The sequence below is a fragment of the Orycteropus afer genome, unplaced genomic scaffold (assembly GCF_000298275.1).
Source record: "Orycteropus afer afer isolate SDZICR_OR568_19922 unplaced genomic scaffold, OryAfe1.0 scaffold00044, whole genome shotgun sequence".
In the NCBI taxonomy this organism is placed as follows: domain Eukaryota; kingdom Metazoa; phylum Chordata; class Mammalia; order Tubulidentata; family Orycteropodidae; genus Orycteropus; species Orycteropus afer.
The window spans coordinates 15,847,776-15,868,693 of NW_006921631.1; the positions used below are offsets into that span (position 1 = coordinate 15,847,776).

The window sequence follows — 20,918 nt, forward strand, 5'->3', positions numbered from 1 at the left end:
TAATGCTGTTAAAAAATAATAATAAAAAAAAAAAAATACTAGCATTTTCTTCTAGGAAAGTTAGAGGAGATAAACCTGCAGGACTCTGATAATAATCTTATTCAGTGGTATGAGTGTAACAGGGTTAAAATCAGAATAATTCCCCTATGATCCCTGGCCTGTAAAACCTTGTTGTTGTTGTTGTTGTTACGTGCCGTCAAGTTGGAACTGACTCATAATGACCACTCCTTGGGTTTCCGAGGCAGTATCACTACGGAAGTAGATCACCCAACCTGCCTTCCGAGGAGTGGCTAGTGGGTTTGAACCGCCAGCCTTCTGGTTAGTAGTCAAGTGCCTTAGCCACTATGCTACCAAAGCTCCCAACCTTAAGAGAGTTAATAGTATACAAATCTTTAATGATTTTTAAATATTATATAATGTCATGGTTGCCACACTATAACCTCCCTTTGCCTTATTTGTCAAGGGCCTGGCTTCATTAAGAGCTAATAAAAATTCCAAATAACACAGGAAAGATATTTATCAAAAGTATATAGCAGGGAGCTCTGCTGGCATAGTGCCTAAGGCATCTGACTGCTAACCAGAATGTTGGTGGTTCAAACCCACCAGCCACTCTGTGAAAAGGAGACTGGGCAATCTACTTCTGTAAAGATTTACCACCTTGGAAACCCAAAGGGGATCGCTATGAGTCGGAATCGACTCGTTGGCAGAGTCTTTGGTTTTTTGTTTTTTTGGGTATATAGCTAGTTACCATAAAATAGTCAATTTTGTTATTGACAAGCAATGTGGAATTTACCAAGCCAGTATAAAATAGTCACAAAGGAGGAAGATTCAACAAAGTTCACAACAAATAAATATAAATGATTTTACCTAATGATTGCAAATAGCTAACCATATCAATCCACCATAGCATATCCAACTATAGGTGAAAAGAAAAGCAAATATTAGATATATTTTATGTACAAATATGGGATACAGAAAATAACTATATTGAAGTGTTTTATATATAATATTTATATACTGTAGGTGTTTCAATATGTATTAATGCATTCAATCTGAGATTTTAAGGTTCCATCTCTACAAAAATTCTGAAACTGAGAAAGGTTTGAAAGCAAATTTATTCACAGAACTAATCTTACCAGTAACATTTATGAACTGGCCTAAGTAAATTATTTGTTCCATGAATCAAACTTTTGTTATGAATGATTTAGATGTGAAATTATACAATATAATTAGATAAACAGATATATGCCATCTAACCTGTAGCTATTTTTTTGGATGATACCATCTGAAGAGTCTTGCACCTCTTTAGCAGAAAATCCTAGAAGATGCCTCCTCTGATTTGCAGGGTTCACATTAGGATTCATTCTCCTGGAATCTTGCTCCAACATGCTGAAAATAAAAAATATGGAGTACTAATTAAAATTAAAATAAGTTACATACATGCCTGCTACATGTAGCTCTGAAGCAATCAGAATTTCTTCATAGGTCCATGTACCCAATAAGAATACTAGGCAAAGAAGCAAGTCAAAACAGTATACTGATGTGGTCAAATAGCCTGGCATTCCATATATATCAAAACAATTCTGAAAATGATTTTTATAGGTATAAAAGCACCTTGTTTATAAACTGTTTTTCTTTAAAAGACAGTGCTCTATATTCTTTAAAAACTCTATAACCATGTTATATATACATATATTTAATATAAGAATATATTTAACATATTTAATGTAAGAATACAACAAACAAATTTTAACTCAGGTAACTGAAATAAGAAGTCCTCTTAGATGATACATACTGATGCTTTCAATGAAGGAATACTTCAAATGAAATGGGAATTACTCTCCCTCAACAGCCAAATTCACTCAAACCAAAAACTCAATGCCATCAAGTCAATTCTGGCTCACAGTGACCCCCATTTGGGTTTCCAATGCTGCAAATCTTTAAGGAAGCAGATTGCCTCATCTTTCTTCCACAGAGCAACTGATGGTTCAAACTACTGATCTTTTGGTTAGCAGTCAACTGCCTTAACCATTACACCACCAGAGCTCCATGCCAAACTCACTAGCCTTTCTTTCAAAATTCCAGAAGGCAGGCTATCAAATAAAGTTCACAAAAAAATTATTTTAAAAATACTTCTACTTTTATTTACATGTAAAACCTTTCCATTTACTTCTTTTCTCTCCACCTTCTGTAATATTTTCATCTGTTAAATTATGTCCTCTTGATGCGCATATGTATTTGGAGCAAACAAACAGCGTAAGCGTATGTTTGAGCCCATTATTGGAGCTCCCGTGTCAATCCATACCATGGAAAGTTTCTATCATTTTCACTGACTCTCCACTTTACCAAACAAAGGCCTCAAAAACAGAACCCAATGTGACTATGGCGCAGGACAGGGCAATGTTTTATTCTGTTCTACGTGAGGTCGCCATGAGTAGGAACTGATTCACGGCAACTAACAACAAATGAAGCAAATACTGCAATAATTATTTAACACTTACTCATTATGCGCTTAGAAACCTGGGCCATCAATAAGACAGTACGTTTTTTGTGTGTGCTTTATTTTATAATGCCATGCACATAATTTATACTAGTCATACTCCTGAAGTTCAACACAAAGGGAGTTTACCCAGGGAAGCACAAAAGAAGGGATGTCAGATTCTATTTAGAGAAATGAAGTGAAGAAAGAAAGGAAGGATGATAAAAAAAGAGCAGTGAAGGGCCCTCTGGCTCTAAAAGAAAAAGAGTTCTGTTGAGTACAAATGTCTTCAAATTTGGGGGAAGCAGTGCTTGGAGAAAACAGGAAACAGTCCTTTTTTTTTTTTTTCTAAATCTAAAATATTTTTCTTATTTCTTATTTAATTTCCCATTCTCAATTCTCTACTCCCAGAACCACTGCTATCTAGTGGTTCTCACACAGTATGCCGTGGCACTCTGGCATACTGCAAACTCTTCACAGGTGTACCACCAAATTATGACTATTGTGTATATTTAATTTTGTTACAACTAAGGCTACATTTCATTACAACTGTATTTTTCAGACAGAATGTTATGTTTACCTGAGCAGCCATACAAAGTATAAAACTTGCTGCAAATAAGGTAAGAAGCCTAGTGGAATGTCAAACTGAAACATGAAAATGTAGTATAGTGAGTATTTAGGAAAACAAGAGAGTAGTAAACAGTAACCATCTTGAAAGGAAGCCAAATGAAGTGTGTGATGATAACTTTGGAAATTTCTTCTCTTTTTGAAATCTACTTAAAAAAAAAAAAGTTCTTTCAAATGTAGTGTCAAAATTCCACTTACAAAAGTATGCTGTGAAATTGGTATCTTTACAAAGACCCATTGGTCTATCTGCCACCAATCTTTACAAGAAAAGAGATATTTGCTCTCCAAGTTGATCCATCTTGATCTGAATTCCACTTAGCCTGAATTTATCTCAATTATCAGCTCTCTCCAACTGATTTTGGATGCATTTGACTTGCTTCTTTAAAGGTATAATCAGAGACTCCATGAGTTTAATTTTATATTATTTCCTGGTGCCTTGACCAACCATAGTTCTACAGAGGAAGAGGTATTGCATACCTGAATGCTACTTATCCACTATCAGTGCCCATTACTTGGTCCAATATTCTTGTCTGAGATTTTATGCCTCCCCCCCATTGTATTAGTTTCATTACTTCAGTCTAATTTTCTAAATGAAGGAAGACCCCAGAAAGAGAAGGAGGAGAGGTGAGATTGCAGAAGAAATGATGATTGGTATGGGTGCCATCAAGTTGATTCTGAACCAAACCCACTGTTGTCAATTGCTTCTGATTCATAGCATGCAATAACAATATTAGCAAAAGCAGGAGTAGAAATAACAATTGCCATTTGTAGATGAGAAATGGGTGAGGCAGATATGTAAGTGATTATCTCAAGGTTTTGAAATCACTAGGAGAGTTAAAATGAAAATGTTGGTCAACTGAAATCTAGTTGTTTATTTATTTATTTGTTTTTTAAATCCCACTTCTTTGTAAGCTCGAATGAGTGAGGTTTCTCCCCAGTCCCCGCCCCCCACACACACACACAAGACTTAAGCAAAATGACTGGGCAGCCTGATATGACAAATACGATTTTTTTTTCTCTTGTCTCCTTTTTTACTCAAACTAAAGATGTGACAGATTCAAAATTCTACATTCTAAGATGAAATTAACTCCCTTTCTTCTGCTATGCAAACTTCTTAATGAAGGGCTCATGGGATCAAGGACCTGAAAAACAAACAAATCCCATGAGAGCAAGATTTGCCTGCTTCTTCCTGGGTGTTCTCTACATGATCTGCAAACATTCTATATACAAGACCAGAAATTAAATCACACCTCCCTCTCCCCCTCCATCACTCCTTACCCAACCTCACCTCTCCCTCCTTCTCTTTCTAGAGCCTTTCTTCATTTAGAAAATTAGACTAAAATAATGAAACAGTCTATGTCAATGGTCCTATAAATGCTACTAGTCACTTAGAGCAATAGCTCTTCATCTGTGTTGGGGAAATAAGGAGTTGGGGAGGGGTTGACAAGAGAATAAAAATAATTTTTTTAAAAAAAAAAAAAAACAGGATGCCATGAACAAAAACAAAGTTAAGAATTTCCCCCTCAGTTTACAGAATCTCATCTAATTCAACCCCTCCATTTTATTAATGAAATCTCTATATGACAACATTACTGGTTCAGTAGTAGGACTTCCACTACAATGACCAGAAGCAGCTCTACTACCCTCTTAAAAAAATTTCCCCTTGAATTAAAGAGAAATTTGCTTCCTTATAATTTCCACCTTTCGGTCCTAGTTTTGGTGTCTAAGCAAACCTTCTCCCAAAGGTCCAAATACATCTAACATCCCTCCACCTCAGGCTTTGTTTTTCATGGAGCTCTGGTGGCATAGTGCCTAAGGCATTTGAGTGCTAACCAGAAGTCTGGCAGTTCAAACCCAACAGCCACTCCTCAGAAGGAAGATAGAGCAATCTCCTTCCGTAAAGATACTGTCCCGGAAACCCAAGGAGGGTTTCCCATGAGTTGGAAACAATGTGATGGCAGTGAGTTTGGTGGGTATTTGTTTGTTTGTTTGTTTCTTGGTTCTTTCACAGATTCCTCTTACAGCACAGCCTAAGGTCATGTCATCACAGTTGGTCTTCTGCCAATATGCTTTTCAGAAGTGGTACTCAGAATTGATTGAGCTCTGGTAGAGCCATGGTTAAGGCATTTGGCTGCTAACCAGAAGGTTGGTGGTTCAAACTCACCATCTACTCTCTGGGAGAAAGATGAGGTAGTCTACATCTGTAAAGATTTATAGGCCTGGAAACCCTATGTGGCAGTTCTACTCTGACCTATGGACTTATTATGAGTTGGAATCTACTCAATGGCAGTTGACTTGGTTTGGTTTGGTACTATATACTAAGGAATGAAGGCTCAGAGAAAATTGGGGTTCAAAGAGTTTAAACAAAGTCATATTCTTAATAACTAATAAAACCAGGATTTGAATCTAGGATTGGAACTTTACTATTGCATTATACTGACAACATTCCTAAGAATGATGGACTCATTTATTCAACAAGTATGTTCTAAATATCTGTTATATTCCAGGAACCAGATTTGATGCTAAAGATTCTAAGCATCAATTTACAGGGTGAAAGTGAGGAATGGATATAGATAAAAGATACAAGTGTGATTAGTATCATATAGGGGTTAATGTAGAATGTTTTGGAAGCATACAGCTGGCTGGGGTACTTTTATCTTAATATCTACTGAGAGGACCATGAGGTTATCTTAACGACTTTATTCTTAGAACTAATCTTGACAATAAAATTAACTGCCTTCAGTAATTTGTCTGTAGAATATAAACAATTTGTTAAAAAGGAAGATGTGAATGAGGGAAGGTATTTCATGCATATAGAACAGTATATAAAAAAGCACATAAGCGTAAGAGCATGTTTTGTTTAGGGAAGTGCAAGTAAGGGAGCTCTGGTGGTGCTGTGGTTAAAGCATTGGCCAACTAACTAATAGGTTAGTGGTTTGAACCCACCAGCCACTTTATGAGAAAAAGACAAGGAAATCTGCTTCTATAAAGATTTACAGTCTTGGAAACCTTATGGGGCAGTTCTATTCTGTCCTATAGGGTCATAATGAATTGGAATCCACTAGATACTAGTGGATTTGCTGTGTGTGTGTGTGTGTGTGTGTTTAAGTAATAGGTAAAGTTAGAGAGTATGGGTAGATGGACATGTGTATGTTAGCACACAGTGAGAAAGCAATCATCTCAAACATACAAGGGAAAGAGAGAAGACTGTAACACCTATGCAAGGTTCAACTGTGCATGGCCTTGTCTACCACACTATCAGTAATTCTAATAACTTATTCAGCAAGGAAACAAAACTGGTATGTTTGTTCTTGTTTTAATTCTGGCTCCCAGTTATAATATCTCTTCCTACACTACAGTCTTCCCTATGATCAATGGGATAAATTCCCTAATCTAAAGGGAATCTACTTTCTTTCTTTTAAAAGTTGGTACTATATTTATTGCCTATTCATTGAGTCTACTTGGTGATTACTGCTGCCAGAAAAACATCAGATTACTAGAACAGTTCCTCTGCTTTCCTATTTCCTGGCTAGAGGTCTTAAATCTTTGGGAGATGCCTTTTTTAACACACATGGTTACTTGCCAAGTCAAAGTGGCTGCTATGGCTTCTAGGAGTAGCTTCCATACTTTGATACTTTTCCATCATTGAATCCCACTGTCAACTAGCAACTCTAACTCAGAATGCACCTTCCTCTTGCACAGTGGTTTTCAAAGGATGGCGTGTGGACCAACCCCAGGCCAGAACTATTCAATCAGAAATTCTGGTTTCTATAACTGGGCTGTGCTATAATCTCGTAGCTGCAATGCTTGCTTGAAGTCAGTTTTTATGCTGATTGGTTTGGCTCATATGTAGTCACTGCTTTTCCCATTGTCCAGGTTGGTAATGGTCATACCGGTGTAATGACAATAACTCCTTAATTATAACTACTTTAGTAACTTTTACCCTTTTATAGTTAAAGAGCTCAGATCTCATCCAACAGACTTCACAGAAATGATCTTCCCAAGGTTGCCATTATAAAGAATCAAGGACAAGGGAGTCAGTTATGGGGCAAAATTGGCTTACAATATATTTTGAAAGGGTAATATATTAAGAAATTTTGTAAAGAATCTTTTAAGGTTTTTCATCTATTTGTCTGGTTGTTTTTGTTGTTTGGCCACCATCCTTATGTTGTTGTTTCCTCGGCTGCCGTTGAGTTGGCCCCTAACTCATGGCAACCTACAGCATGCACAACAGGATTGGACTGTTGAGATGCATATGGTTTTCACTGGCTGACCAGGCCTTTCTTTCTAGTCTGCCTTAGTCTAAGAGCTCTTTACTATCAGAGCAACGTGCAAGCCCCCACTGACAGAGCAGTTGTAGCTATACTTCAAATGCTCTGGGGAAATGAACCCAACTTGCCCACACAGAAGACAAGAATTCTACCATTGAACCACCACTGCCTTCTCCATCCCTATAAATTACTAATTTAAAAAAAAAACCTTTAAATCAAATTTCTCTTAAGCTAAACTACATACAGGTTCATTGTCCAATTCAGCTTTAAAAAAAAAAAAAAAAAAAAAAACTATAAATGACTGAAACTTATAAAAATGACTTGGAAAAAAAAAAAAAAACTCACTGCTGTCAAGTCCATTCCAACTCATAGCTATCCCTCCTGGGGTTTCCAAGGCAGTATCTCTACAGAAGTAGATTGCCCATTCTTGCTTCTGAGTCGCTGAAGGGTTTGAACTGCCAGCCTTCTGGTTAGCAGTCAAATGCCTAAGGCACTACACCCTCAGAGCTCCTACAGAAACTAATTTCAACCATCTGAACAACTGTAGATTTATAATTCCTTTGTTTTTATTAATATGTGAAAGACATGAAAGTGCTTTATTTTACTTCCAGAATTCAAGACTGTCAGTGTAACTGTGACACCACAAATATTAACAGAAGAATTTGACAGTCTTTGCAAAGGCCAAATGTACAAAAGAGTATGAGAAAATTACTGTTGACATGAACTTTCAGAGTCTTAGCATGAATATCTTTGCACCACTCAATGTTCATTTTTGTTACTTTTGAAAAAATTAAATTTCCAAGAGTGCAAAGAAATGACTCACTGCAATAGTATGAGTTATTATCACAATGACAATTCATAGTTCATAAAATTGATAAAGGAGCCCTGGTGGCACAACAGTTAAGTACTCAGCTGCTAACCAAAATGTTGGTCGTACAAACTCACACAGCAGTTCCACAGGATAAAGACCTGGCAATTTGTTTCCATAAAGATTACAGCCTAGGAATTCCCATGGGGCAGTTCTACTCTGTCACCAACCCAACCAAACCAAACCAAACTCACTGCCATCGAATTGGATCTGACTCATAGCAACCTCTCCTTCGGTTTCTGAGGCGGTATCTACAGAAGTAGAATGCCCAACGTTCCTTGCGAGGAATGGTTGATGGGTTTGAACCGCCAGCCTTCTGGTTAGCAGTCAAATGCCTTATGCACTATCTCACCAGAGCTACCCTACCCTGTCGCAGGGGGTTGCTATGACTCAAAATCATGTCCACAGCACCGAACAACAACATTAACAACAATACTGATAAACCAATCTAACAGAATATTTATACAATTATCTTAAAGTAGGATCTACTCCATATTAAGCTATTTAAAAATTAAGAAAACAGAAATCTTTCTGATCAGAAACACCAAAAGAGCCACAACAGTTCTAAGCCACAAAATAATCATTACACCAAAAACTCTGCTCATATTATGGGCCAATGGGCCTGAAAAGCATGGATTAATAAAACACAAATGATCTCAATTTCCCTAAAAATCTGGAAAAAGTATCATAAGGACTGTAACTTTACTTTTTCATGTATGAAATTCTAAAAGCTAACAAGTGTTTTAGATTATTTATAATGCCAGTTAATCCTTAAAATATGATTTCAGATACTCAATTTTCATACCAAGTAGCTGAACAAAAAATGGCACATCTCCAAGTCTATTCTGTCCATTGCAAACCTGCTTTCTTACAGAACAAGTAGATCAATTTTAATTTCAAGCCATCTTCATATGTAAAAATCATACCATGTCTCATTCCCAAAGAAACTCCACATGCTGTTATCACTCTGAGAACCACACTTATTTTAAACTGAAAGGAGCAAGGAGCTCTTCAGGTATTGATGTGGGAAGGAACACAAGAGCCAGGAAATCTGGGTTCAAGGTGTAACTCTAGGAATCCTTGCTTACATAGCCCTAAGAAAGTTCATTGATTTCTCTGAACCTCCTATTCTTCACACTTAAAATAGGAAAAATAACCAATATTTTAAGGTTTTTCTAAGATTCACATGAGATGGCAGATGTTGTCATGATGGAATTGTGTCCCCTAAAAATATGTGTCAACTTGGCTAGGCCCTGATTCCCAGTTTTGTGTGATTATTCTCCATTTTGTGATATGTGGTAAATTCTAAACTCTGACTGTAGTTAAGGAGGCAGGATTAACATATGTTAAAGAGGATTGGGTTATGTTTATTATGTTGATTAGGCAAGATTAGGGTAGGATGCATCACCTTCATTTAAGTCACTACCTTACTTGGTCACAACCCTGATCTGAAATAAGGGAATTTCCCTGGGGCATGACCTGCATCACTTTTTATCTTACAAGATATGAAGGAGAGCCAACTGATCAGAGAAGCCAGAATCTACAACCACCAAGAAAGAAGAGCCAGGAGCAGAGTGTATCCTTTGGACCCAGGTTCCCTGCAGTGAGAACCTCCTAGACCCAGAGGAAGAATGTTGCCAAAACACATGTACATCTCCAAGAAACCCTGGGCCCACAAAAGCTGAAAGGAGACAAGGACCCTCCAAATCCAACGGAGAGAGAAAGTCTTCCGCTACAGGTGGCACCCTGAATTTAGACTTCTAGCTTCCTAAACTAGAAGACAATAAACTTCAGTTTGTTGAAACCATCCAACTGTGGCATTTCTGTTATAACAGCACTAGACAACTAAGACAGATGTGAACATGCTTTATAAATTTTTTTTTTTTTTTTTAATGCTATGCTTTCCAAGAGGAGCTCTGGTAGCACAGTCCCTAAGGCACTTGACTGCTAACCAGAAGGCTGGTTGTTCAAACCCACCAGCCACTCCTTGGAAAGAAAGTTGGGCAATCTACTTCTGTAGTGATACTGCCTCGGAAACCCAAGGTTGGGTTGCTATGAGTCAAGGTCGACTCAACGGCACGTAACAACAACAACAACAACGTGTCCCAAAGATGACACAGCAGTTAGTGACACAACTTGTTTGCCTGACTGCCAAATTCAGACTTTTCTCAACAAGCAACCAAAGCAATTCTTTCAAAATCTAAGTCAGATTATTATGTCACTCCTCTGCTCAAAACCTTCACATGGCTCCTATCTCTATTATGGTAAAAAAAACAAAACTCTTAAAATAACCAATACTTAACTTCACTTGACCCCTTCTTCTCCCTACTACACTCCTAACTACACTCCCCCATGTTCACTTTAGCTTTGGCCACACTGACATCCTTGATTTTCACACAAGGCATACTTCCATTCTGGGGCTGTGATATAATTACCTAGTATGGCTTTTGTAGACATAAGTCTTTGTAAACTCCATCATGGAATTTGCCATGAGCAACCGAGTAGCTCCTGATTTTTAAAGTTATCCACCTGGGGTATTTCTGTTGTGTGTAGCACTAAGTAAATTTTCTAGGAAGTTCTCTCTCTCTCTTTCTCTCTCTCAGGTATATAGAATTCTGATGTTGGGATTGGTTAGTTTGGCCACTCTGTCAGGCTCAAAAAGGAGCCCTCCTAGAGGCAGAAGGAGTCTCTCTGACTGCTGGCTGAGAAAGACATGCTGCTGAGAGAAACGCACTCCTGAGAGACCTGAGAGGCACACACTGCTGAGAGAGAGACTCGAGAGACACACACTACCTAGAGAATGATGTGCTACTGAGACTTCAGACTGCTGAGTGAGACAGCCGGCTACAAGAGACCAAGTGCATTTCTGAACTTGAATTGCAGTCTGGTGTTTCCCTAATAAACCCCATAATCTGTGAGTTCTGTATGGCCACTGCAGCAAATTATCAAACCCAGCAGGGAGGCGGTGGGTGCTGTGGGAGGAACGGTTGGTGTCAGGGTTGATGAAAGGGCTGGAGGGAGGCAGCATGCCTGGCCTCGCAGGGATAGGCCTTGGGCTACTGATGGTGATTCTGTCTTCCTCTTGTGGGTTAGAGGAATTCAGAATATGTGGCCTCCCTGCCCCTTTAGCAGGGGCCATGGCACTGGATATTCCCTCTGCAAGGAATGCCCCTCCATCAGTTATCCAGACAGCTAATCCATCCCTTTCCTTTAAGCCTTGGTTCAAATGTCTGCTTTACAATGATCATCCTATTTAACAAGGCAACCCCAATAACCACTCTCACACTTCTAAAACTATTTACCCAACTATACATTGTTCCTATATTCAAAACATTTACAATTATATCATTTTACCTATTTATTGTGTTTATTATTTGTCTCTTTCCACTAGAATGTAAGCTAGTGGCACAGGGCTTTGTTTTGCTCTAGAACAGTGAATAGTCAATAAGAGGCGTTCTACTTTTTAAAACAAGAAAATAACATATGAATTAATTTTATACTGCCTTGCTGCCTCCTATCAAGAGAAAAATCTAGATCTTCATTTTAGGAAAACTAATTCACAACTCAAGAATGGCAGGTGGCAAACCCACCATTATATCATCTCCAGATCCTGAAACAGGAAATTGTTAATGTCCATTGCAACTGAGACTGAAAGAGGAAAAGGAGATCTCCAAATCATAAAAAAAAAAAAGAAAAGAAAAGAAAAAATGTGTTTTACTTACTGTATATTGACTGGTTCACAATCTGATTTTTTGCAGGCTAGTAATAACTGTATGTAATTGCTAGAAACAGAAATGTGATTGAGCGAAGAAATAGATTTTCAAGTCAGGATAAAAGAACCAACCCTCTAAATAGCAGTTCTCAGAATGAGGGATTACCAGATCCTGGGAAGAAACATGTACTTTACAATGGTAGTTTGCCAAGTGAGCCAATATGTACAAGGAAACAATCTGAGAGTCTTTCACTCATTCAATAAACAATTATTAAGCAAACACCATTTTAGTAGGTGATGCTCATGCTTGAAACCCAGCCACTATACAATGCAAAAACCTAAGCAGCCTGTGAAGAGAACCACACGAAGCACTGAGAATCTCAGCCTACAGCCTCACTCAGATCCCAGCAGAAAGCCAGCACTAACTTGCTGGTCACACGAGTAAGCCATCTTGAATGTGGATCCTCCAACCAAAGAAATCCAAGTTGACACTCCAAGAAGAAAAGAAGAGCTATCTTTATTGAACTCTGCCCAAACTACAGACATTACAAGCAAAGTAAATGACTGTTGTTTTAAACCTTTAAGTTTTTGTGTGGTCTGTTATGCAGCAATACATAATGGACACATGATATTATTAGTTAATGAAAAGTGTGTGCAAACAACTCTGGAATACTTTTACTTGAGACAGGTACTCTCTGATCATTCAATTTGAATTCTACCTCTTTACTGTTATTCTTACCATCCAGACAATCAATTCATAAAATACTTTCTCCTTTCAGCCAATTTTAACTTTTAGGGGAATGGGAAGTTATTGGATGGAAAGTCTTAACTCTTCTATTTGCAAATGCCAAATTCTTTCTCTCTGTCTGAGTGGCTGTTGCTCTATCAGTGGTTAAGACAAGGGCCTCAGAGGCAGAATGCCACATAATAGCTGAGACTTCAGGTTCCTCATCTGTAAAATGGTGATAATAACACATATCTGATGGCACTAGGAGGAATAAATGAATTAATTAATATAACATGTTCAGACTAGTATTTGGTGCATACCAAAAACCAAAACCAAACTCACTGCGTCAAGTCAGATCGAACTCGTAGTGACCACTCCTTGGGTTTCTGAGGTGGCATCTCTATGGAAATAGATTGCCCAATCCTCCTTCCAAGGAGTGGCTGGTGGTTTTGAACTGCCAGCCTTCTGGTTAGCAGTCAAATGCCTTAGGCACTATGCCACCAGAGCTCCTATTTGGTGCATAGTAACTGATTAATTAATGCTAAATGAACATAACAAACATATAAAAAACACTTACCTCTACCAAGCATTGAAGGTATCAATATACGTATATTAATATATTAACAAAATTATTCTAGAACTAATTGTCATCTTTTTGTTCATGTTCATTTTATCTGCTTTTATTCTCATTTTATCTGTCATTTACAAGTTTACCAAAAGAATGAGAAGGAAAAATGAAACAAAGCAAGCTGCCTTATGAGAATTCTAGCAAAAAGTCTAAGAGAAGAAGTCAAATAAGGCAAACATAGTATCTATACATTCCCTAGTTCTAGCTACTCTGCTCCTGGCTTGTGATAAACTGAGTGTGGACATGATACATTAATGTCAATTATGAACTATGTCAGAACACATAGATATCAAGACTTACAAATAAACAGAATATACCCATAGTCAGTTATTTCAACTTTACTAGCTATAACTCAATTAAAAGTAATCTGTAGAACTAGAAGTTGGTTTTTTTAAAAGATTAACAAAATTGACAAACCACTGGCATATTTAACAAAGAAAAAGAGGGAGATAATACAAATAACATGAATAAGAAAAAATTTGGCAATGTCACAACAAAACCAACTGAAATAAAAAAGATAATAACAGGATACTATGAAGAACTATACTCCAACAAATTTGAAAATTTAGAAGAAATGGATAGATTTCTGGAAACATATTACTTACCTAAACCAACAAAGGCTGAGGCAAAAAGGTTGAACAGACCCATAACAAAAGAAGAAATTAAACAAGTCATGAAAAAATTAGCAAAACAAAAAAGCCCTGACCCAGGTGGTTTCACTGGAGAATTCTACAAAACATTCAGAGTAGAAATGATACCATTCCTACTCAAACTATTCCAGAACACAGAAAAAGATGGAATCCTCCCAAATTTATTTTATAAAGCAAGCATAACCTTGATACCAAAATCAGGCAAAGACATCACTCAAAAGGAAAACTATAGACCAATATCCCTCGTGAATATAGATGCAAAAATCTTCAACAAAATCCTAGCCAATAACTCCAACAACATATCAAAAAAATAATACATCATGACCAAGTGGGGTTCATATCAGGTATGCAAGGATGGTTCAACATTAGATAAATAATCAACATCATCCATCACATAAATAAAACAAAGGAAAAGAACCACATGATTATATCAATCGATGCAGAAAAGGCATCTGATAAAATCTAACACCCATTTCTCATAAAAACTCTCAGCAAAATAGGAATAGAAGGGACATTCCTGAACATAATAAAGGACATATCTGCATAATCAACAGCCAACATTATTCTCAATGGAAAAGACTGAAATCATTCCCCTTGTGACCAGGAACCAGATAAAGATGCCCTCTAACACCACTCCTATTCAACGTTATATTGGAAGTCCCAGCCAGGTCAATAAGCAAGAAAGGGAAATCAAAGGCATCCAAATTGGTAAGGAAGAAGTAAAACTATCCCTATTTGCTGATGATATGATCTTTGCGGTAGTTAAGGTTGTATGTCAAGTTGGCTGGACCTAGTTGAGTGGCTGGACAGTTAGTGGGAATTACTGCCCATGATGAGACTGGTAATCAGCTCTACAGAGGGATCTACCACAAGCAGCTGAGTAGCTGCTTTAGGAATGTAGTCTGCTTCCCATATATAAGAAGCAGCTTTGGGAATGGTTTCTAGCTTATGGCACACTCAAACCCTACATGTAGCCGACTTGTTGTTCAGCAGCTTGCCATGCTCTACCGATCTAGGGACTTTTAACAAACTTGAATCAATGGCTTGCCATGTTGTTTGGTAATACTGGGACTGTGCTATTTCACTTGTCAACCTTGGGTTTGTCAGCCTCAGCAGCCAATAGCTGTCTGAGTGAAGAAAAGGCTCCAGTGTCAGTGGGCCAGGAGCAGGAGGCAGGGCTGAAACCCAAAGTTGAGGGGCTTTCACTCAGCCCTTAGAGCCTGGCACTTTGAACTCGGACTTAAAGCCTCCAAACTGTAAGAGAATAACTCCTGTTTGTTAAAGCCATCGCATCTGTGGTATATTCCTGTCAGAGCAGCACTAGGTAACCACAACAATGCTATACATTGGATGTTGGAAAACCCAAGAGACTCAGGAAAAAAAACTACTGGAACTAATTGAGACATTTAGCATTGTGGTGGGATACAAGATCAACATACAAAAATCAGTTGGATTCCTCTACACCAGGAAAGAGATTGCAGAAAAGCAAATAAGGACATCAATACCATGTATAATAGCTACTAAAAAAATAAGATACTTGGGAATCAATCTCACTAGGGACCAAAAGATCTGTACAAAGAAAACTACAAAACACTATTTCAAGAAACCATAAGAGATCTACATAAGTGGAAGAACATACCATGCTCATGGATAGGAAGACTGAACAATGTAAAAATGTCAATACTACCCAAAGAAATCTATAAATTCAATGCAATCCCAATCCAGATCCCACCAACATTCTCTAAGGATATGGAAAAAACAATCACTAATTTTATATGGAAAGGAAAGAGATCTTGAATAAGCAAAGCACTATTGAAGAAGAACAACAAAGTAGGAGGTCATAGACTCCCAGATCTCAAAACCTACTATAAAGCCACAGTAGTCAAAACTGCCTGGTAATGGTACAACAGCAGACACATAGACCAGTGGAACATAACTGAGAACCCAGAAACAGATCCATCCACCTCTGGTCTAGCAAAAAGATGAAAACAACTTAGGTGCCCATCAACAGAAGAATGGATAACCAAACTATGGTACACACAAACAAGAGAATACTATGCAACACTAAAGAATAATGTAGAAACTGCAAAACACTGCATAACGTGGATGAACTTGGAGGACATTATGCTGAATGAAATAAGTCAATCACAGGACAAATACTGTATTAGTTCATTATTGTAAAAAGTCAAGGAAAAGTTTATATATGGAAGGAAACTTTCTTTGTTGGTTACCAGGGGTAGGCGGGGAGGGGAAGGAACACTGCAAAAATAAAAAAATAATAATAATTTAAAAAAAAAAAAGCAATCTGTAGAATGACCCTTAAAATATATGTTTTAAATGCTTACTTAAATTGCTCAAATTTGGAGATTTAAAAAAAGAAAAGAAAAGCATTAATAACAAACTGCCTAGAAAGCTAAATGACATATAGTAATTACACTTACATTTTTTCATACATTCAGAAGTTCCAAAGTTCTATGCCACCTTAATATTAGGCTATACCATCACCTATTACAAAGTAAAGCCCTTATCCTTTTATTATTTATGCAGAAATTTCATAGCATGATTCTATGTAAATGTACTAAGCACTGAAAATGGTTAAGAGAGATACTTCAAAGAAACCATCCACTGGTACATGTTTTATGTTGATTAAGATTTGTGGTCTAAAGAAAATACCAAAGTTGTAACTTATACCCTGGCAGTAGTATTCTCATCTGGCTTTGGTTCTCACTGACCGCTTCTTAAAAGATAGAAAGCAGCAGATGTTACCACACCATCCCCTTTTATCTTGCAGTGACTTTCTAAAGGTAGAGAAAGAAATTAGCAAGGAATGTAGGTTTATGACTTTAAGCACCCTTCTCTTTACTATAACAACTGAAGTCTAAGAGAAAAGAGAGCCAAGAAATACAAGATAACTCACTTCTAACAAGCCTTCCTATACACAACTCACATGTACACCAAAACTAAAGAAAATCATCAACAGAATTTTCCATACCCTCAAAACCCAGTCCTACACTTGATAAATTCTATGTTACTTTTTCAAGAAAAGAATTAAATCTACAAAGACTAAAAGACTTTTTTCAGAAATATGAATAGACTATTTGGATAAAGGACTATCCTTGGCTCTGCTACCCTTCCACTCTCCTGGACTCAGTAACACCTGGTATTTAGATGTATTTCTTCAGTTTATGTGTCACTTTGATAAATGTGGAAAGTACTTTTAGCCAAGAACTTGAATTAGATTTCATTAAAAAATCTGGCTAAACAAAACCATGTATACTTAGTGGTATGAATTCTGACATTTAAGTTACATACAGTAACTTTTAACCTACAGCCAATAATGATATCACACAACAAAATGTGTTCAGTAATTGATTAGGAAAAAAAAAAAAATTGGTGCCAGATTTGGGGACATGCTCATCACAGGATAAGAACTAGAATTATTCCTGTAAAATAATGAAAGGCTGACAAACTTTGAGCATGTTGGAATAAAGACATTTTATTCCTAACCAGTTCCAGAAAACTCTAACTCAATGCCATATGCTCTGTGGTCACCTTTTCCTCATAAGATAGTCTCATAAGAAAACCACAAACTGTGGTCCTTAAGTAATATGATTTACCCTTCCTCATCCAAGTCTGAGATCTCAAATTATAAAGATTCCAGTTCTGTGAGGGGATAGCACCTAACCCACAACAAACAAGGAAAAAGCTATCAGTCAGTTTTAAACATTTATTTTTTTTTTAAGATTTAGCATATATAAAACCTGCTTGGCATGGTAGTTTATTTGTAGAAGAGAAGGTTGTTGTGGGTTGAACTGTGTCTCCTCCAAAAAATATGAAGTCCTAACTCTCAGTATGTGTGAATGTGACCTTATTTAGAAATAGGGTCTTTGCACAGGTAATCAAGTTAAGAAGAGGTCATAGTGAATTACAAAGGGCCCTCAATCCAATGACTGGTATCCTAATAAGAAGGCCATGTGAAGAAACACAGGGACATATACAGAGAAGAAAAGACAATGTGAAGGTGGAGGCAGAGATTGGAACCATGTGTCTATAAACCAAAGAATGCTAAGGACTGCCAGCATTCACCAGAAGCTAGAAAAGGCAAGAAGGATTCTTCCCTAGGGCCTTCAGAGGGAGCAGGACCCTAACAACACGTTGCTTTTGGACTTCTGGCCTCCAAAACTGTGTGGGAATAAATTTCTGTTGTTTTAAACATCCAATTTGTGGTGATTTGTTACAACAGCCACAGGAAACTAACACAGAGGATGAATGTACTGACCTTTAAAATAGAAAACGGAATATAAAACCCAAAACTATAAAGTTCATCAAAGATAAAGTACAGGCAAACTCAGGTTCCCTAATCTGTGGTTTAAGAAGACTATCAAGCATAATCAAAAATGCACAAAAAGCACAAGATAAACTAGATGACTGGGGCCTTCCAAAAATTAAACTGTTATGTGCATCAAAAGACTTCTCCAAAAGAGGAGAAAGAGAACCTACACATTGGGGAAAAAATATATGGAAATGACATATCCAACAAGGGACTTATCCCAGAAATTTATAGAAAAATATAACACCTCAATATCAAAATGAAAAACAATCTAGTTAAAAAATGAGGAAAGGATATAAACAGACACTTCACCAAAGAAGACATTCAGGCGGCCAATAAACACATAAGGAAATGCTCACAATCATGAGCCATTCCAAAAATCAAACTCACTGCCCTTGAGTCAGAGCCAACTCATAGCGACCCCTCCTTGGGTTTCCAGGCAGTATCACTACGGAAGTAGATTGCCCAACCTTCCTTCTGAGGAGTGGCTGGTGGGTGTGAACCGAAGCCTTCTAGTTAGCAGTCAAATGCCTTAGGCACTATGCCACCAGAGCTCCCTCATGAGCCATTAGAGAGATGCATTCACCAAAACTAAAAACCAAACTCACTGCTGTCAAGTCGGATCCGACTCATAGCGACCCCTCCTTGGGTTTCCAAAGCTGTATCACTATGGAAGTAGATCGGCCAACCTTCTTTCCAAGGAGTGGTCGGTAGGTTTGAACCACCAGCCTTCTGGTTAGCAGTTAAATGCCTTAGGCACTATGCCACCAGAGCTCCTGTTGTTGTTGTTGTGTGCCGTCAAATCGGACCTGACTCACAGTGACCCCTCCTTGGGTTACCTAGGCAGTATCACTACGGAAGTAGATTGCCCCATCTTCCTTCCGAGGAGTGGCTGGGGGGTTTGAACTGCCAGCCTTCTGGTGAGCAGTCAAGTGCCTTAGGCATTATGCTACCAGAGCTCCCCAGAGCTCCTGAGAGATGCATTAACGAGATGCAACTCAAAACAACAATGAGATATCATCTCATTCCAGCAATAAAAGCAAAGTTCAACAGGACAGAAAACAAATGCTGGCAAGGGTGTGAAGAGATGTGGCAAACAGTATGGTGCTGCCTTAAAAAGTTGGAAACAGAAATACCATTTGATCCAGTAATTCCCATTACTAGGAATATATCCTAAAGAGGTGAGACCCTAGACACGAAAAGATATGTGTGCACCCATGTTCTTCTCAGTACTATTCACAATAGCAAAGAGATGGAAACAACCTAAGTGCCCATCAACAGATAAATGGGTAACAAAACTATGGTACATACCCACAATGGAATACTATGCAAAATTAAAGAATAAACAATAATCAGCAAATCACCTCAAAATGTAGATGAACTTGGAAAACATTATGCTGAATGAAATAAGTCAATCACAGAAGGACAAATATATTATGAGTCCATTCTTGTAAAAAGTCAAGGAAAAGTTTACACTGGGAAGGAAATTTTCTTTGATGGCTACCAGGGATAGGAGGGGAGGGAAACGGAGGGAAAATAGGTGGATAATTAAGAGACATGTTTGATATGAGTGAAGGGATTTAAAATAATAGTAATAAAACAAATGAGATTAGCCATTAGTTGACAGTTTTTGAAACTAGGTTATGAGCACACAAAAAGAAAATAGGAAGGGGAAAACACAACAAAGCAATCTATAAACTGCAGTCCAATGTGGCGGGAAGAAGTTTCCTTCAGAGGGATTATGCTGTGGTTCCTATTTTGTCCAGCGTTTCTAAATTATTTATGGCAAAGCTATAAATACAGAAGAGTCTGTCTAGAAATTTAATAAAACTTTCCATATGAATATTATCTTATAGTTTAATGGATGTTCTTGCAATTTCTACGAGGGGCTAATGTACAGAAAGAAAGAAATACAATACTACATTGTAGTTGTTAGGTGCAGTTGAGTCAACTTCAACTCACAGCGACCCTATGCGCAACAGAACGAAACGACCGGGTCCTGCGCCAGCCTCACAATGACTGCTATATCAGAGTCCATCGTTGCAGCCATTGTGTCAATCCATCTGCCTGAGGGTCCTCCCCTTATTTACTGGGCCTCCACTTTACCAAGCATGATATGCTTCTCCAGGGAATGGTCCCTTCTGACAACATGACCAAAGTAGGTCAGATGAAGTCTGGCCATTCTTGCTTCCAAAGAGTATTCAGGCTGCACTTCTTCCAGGACAGATTTGTTAGTTCTTCTGGCAGTCCATGGTATTTTCAGTATTCTTCGCCAACACTACAACTCAAAAGCATCAACTCTTCTTTGGTCTTCCTTATTCATTGCCTAGCCTTCACAAACATAGAGGCAATTGAAAAGACCAAGGCTTGCGTTAGGCACACCTTAGTCTTCAAAGAGATATCTTTGCTCTTCAGCACTTTAAAGAGGTCTTTTGCAGCAGATCTGCCCAGTGCAATAGGTTGTCTGATGTCTTGACTCTTGCTTCCATTGCTATTGATTGTGGAACCAAGCAGTATGAAATCTTTTTATTTTTTTTTTGATTTGGGTGAAGATTTACAGAGTAAATTCACTTTTCATACAGCAGTTCACATAATATACTTTGTCTCATGTCATTGACCAAAATTT

The 20,918-nt window shown here is 37.8% G+C and overlaps 1 protein-coding gene across 1 annotated transcript in view; it reads right to left on the reverse strand.

The window, feature by feature from the left end:
• ATF6 (activating transcription factor 6) overlaps positions 1-20,918 on the reverse strand; it is a 370,257-nt gene that overhangs the window by 221,673 nt on the left and 127,666 nt on the right. Inside the window, exon 10 of the mRNA XM_007937768.2 lies at positions 1,258-1,389. Within this exon, the coding sequence (XP_007935959.1) occupies positions 1,258-1,389 (132 nt within the window). The remainder of the gene's footprint in view (positions 1-1,257; positions 1,390-20,918) is intronic.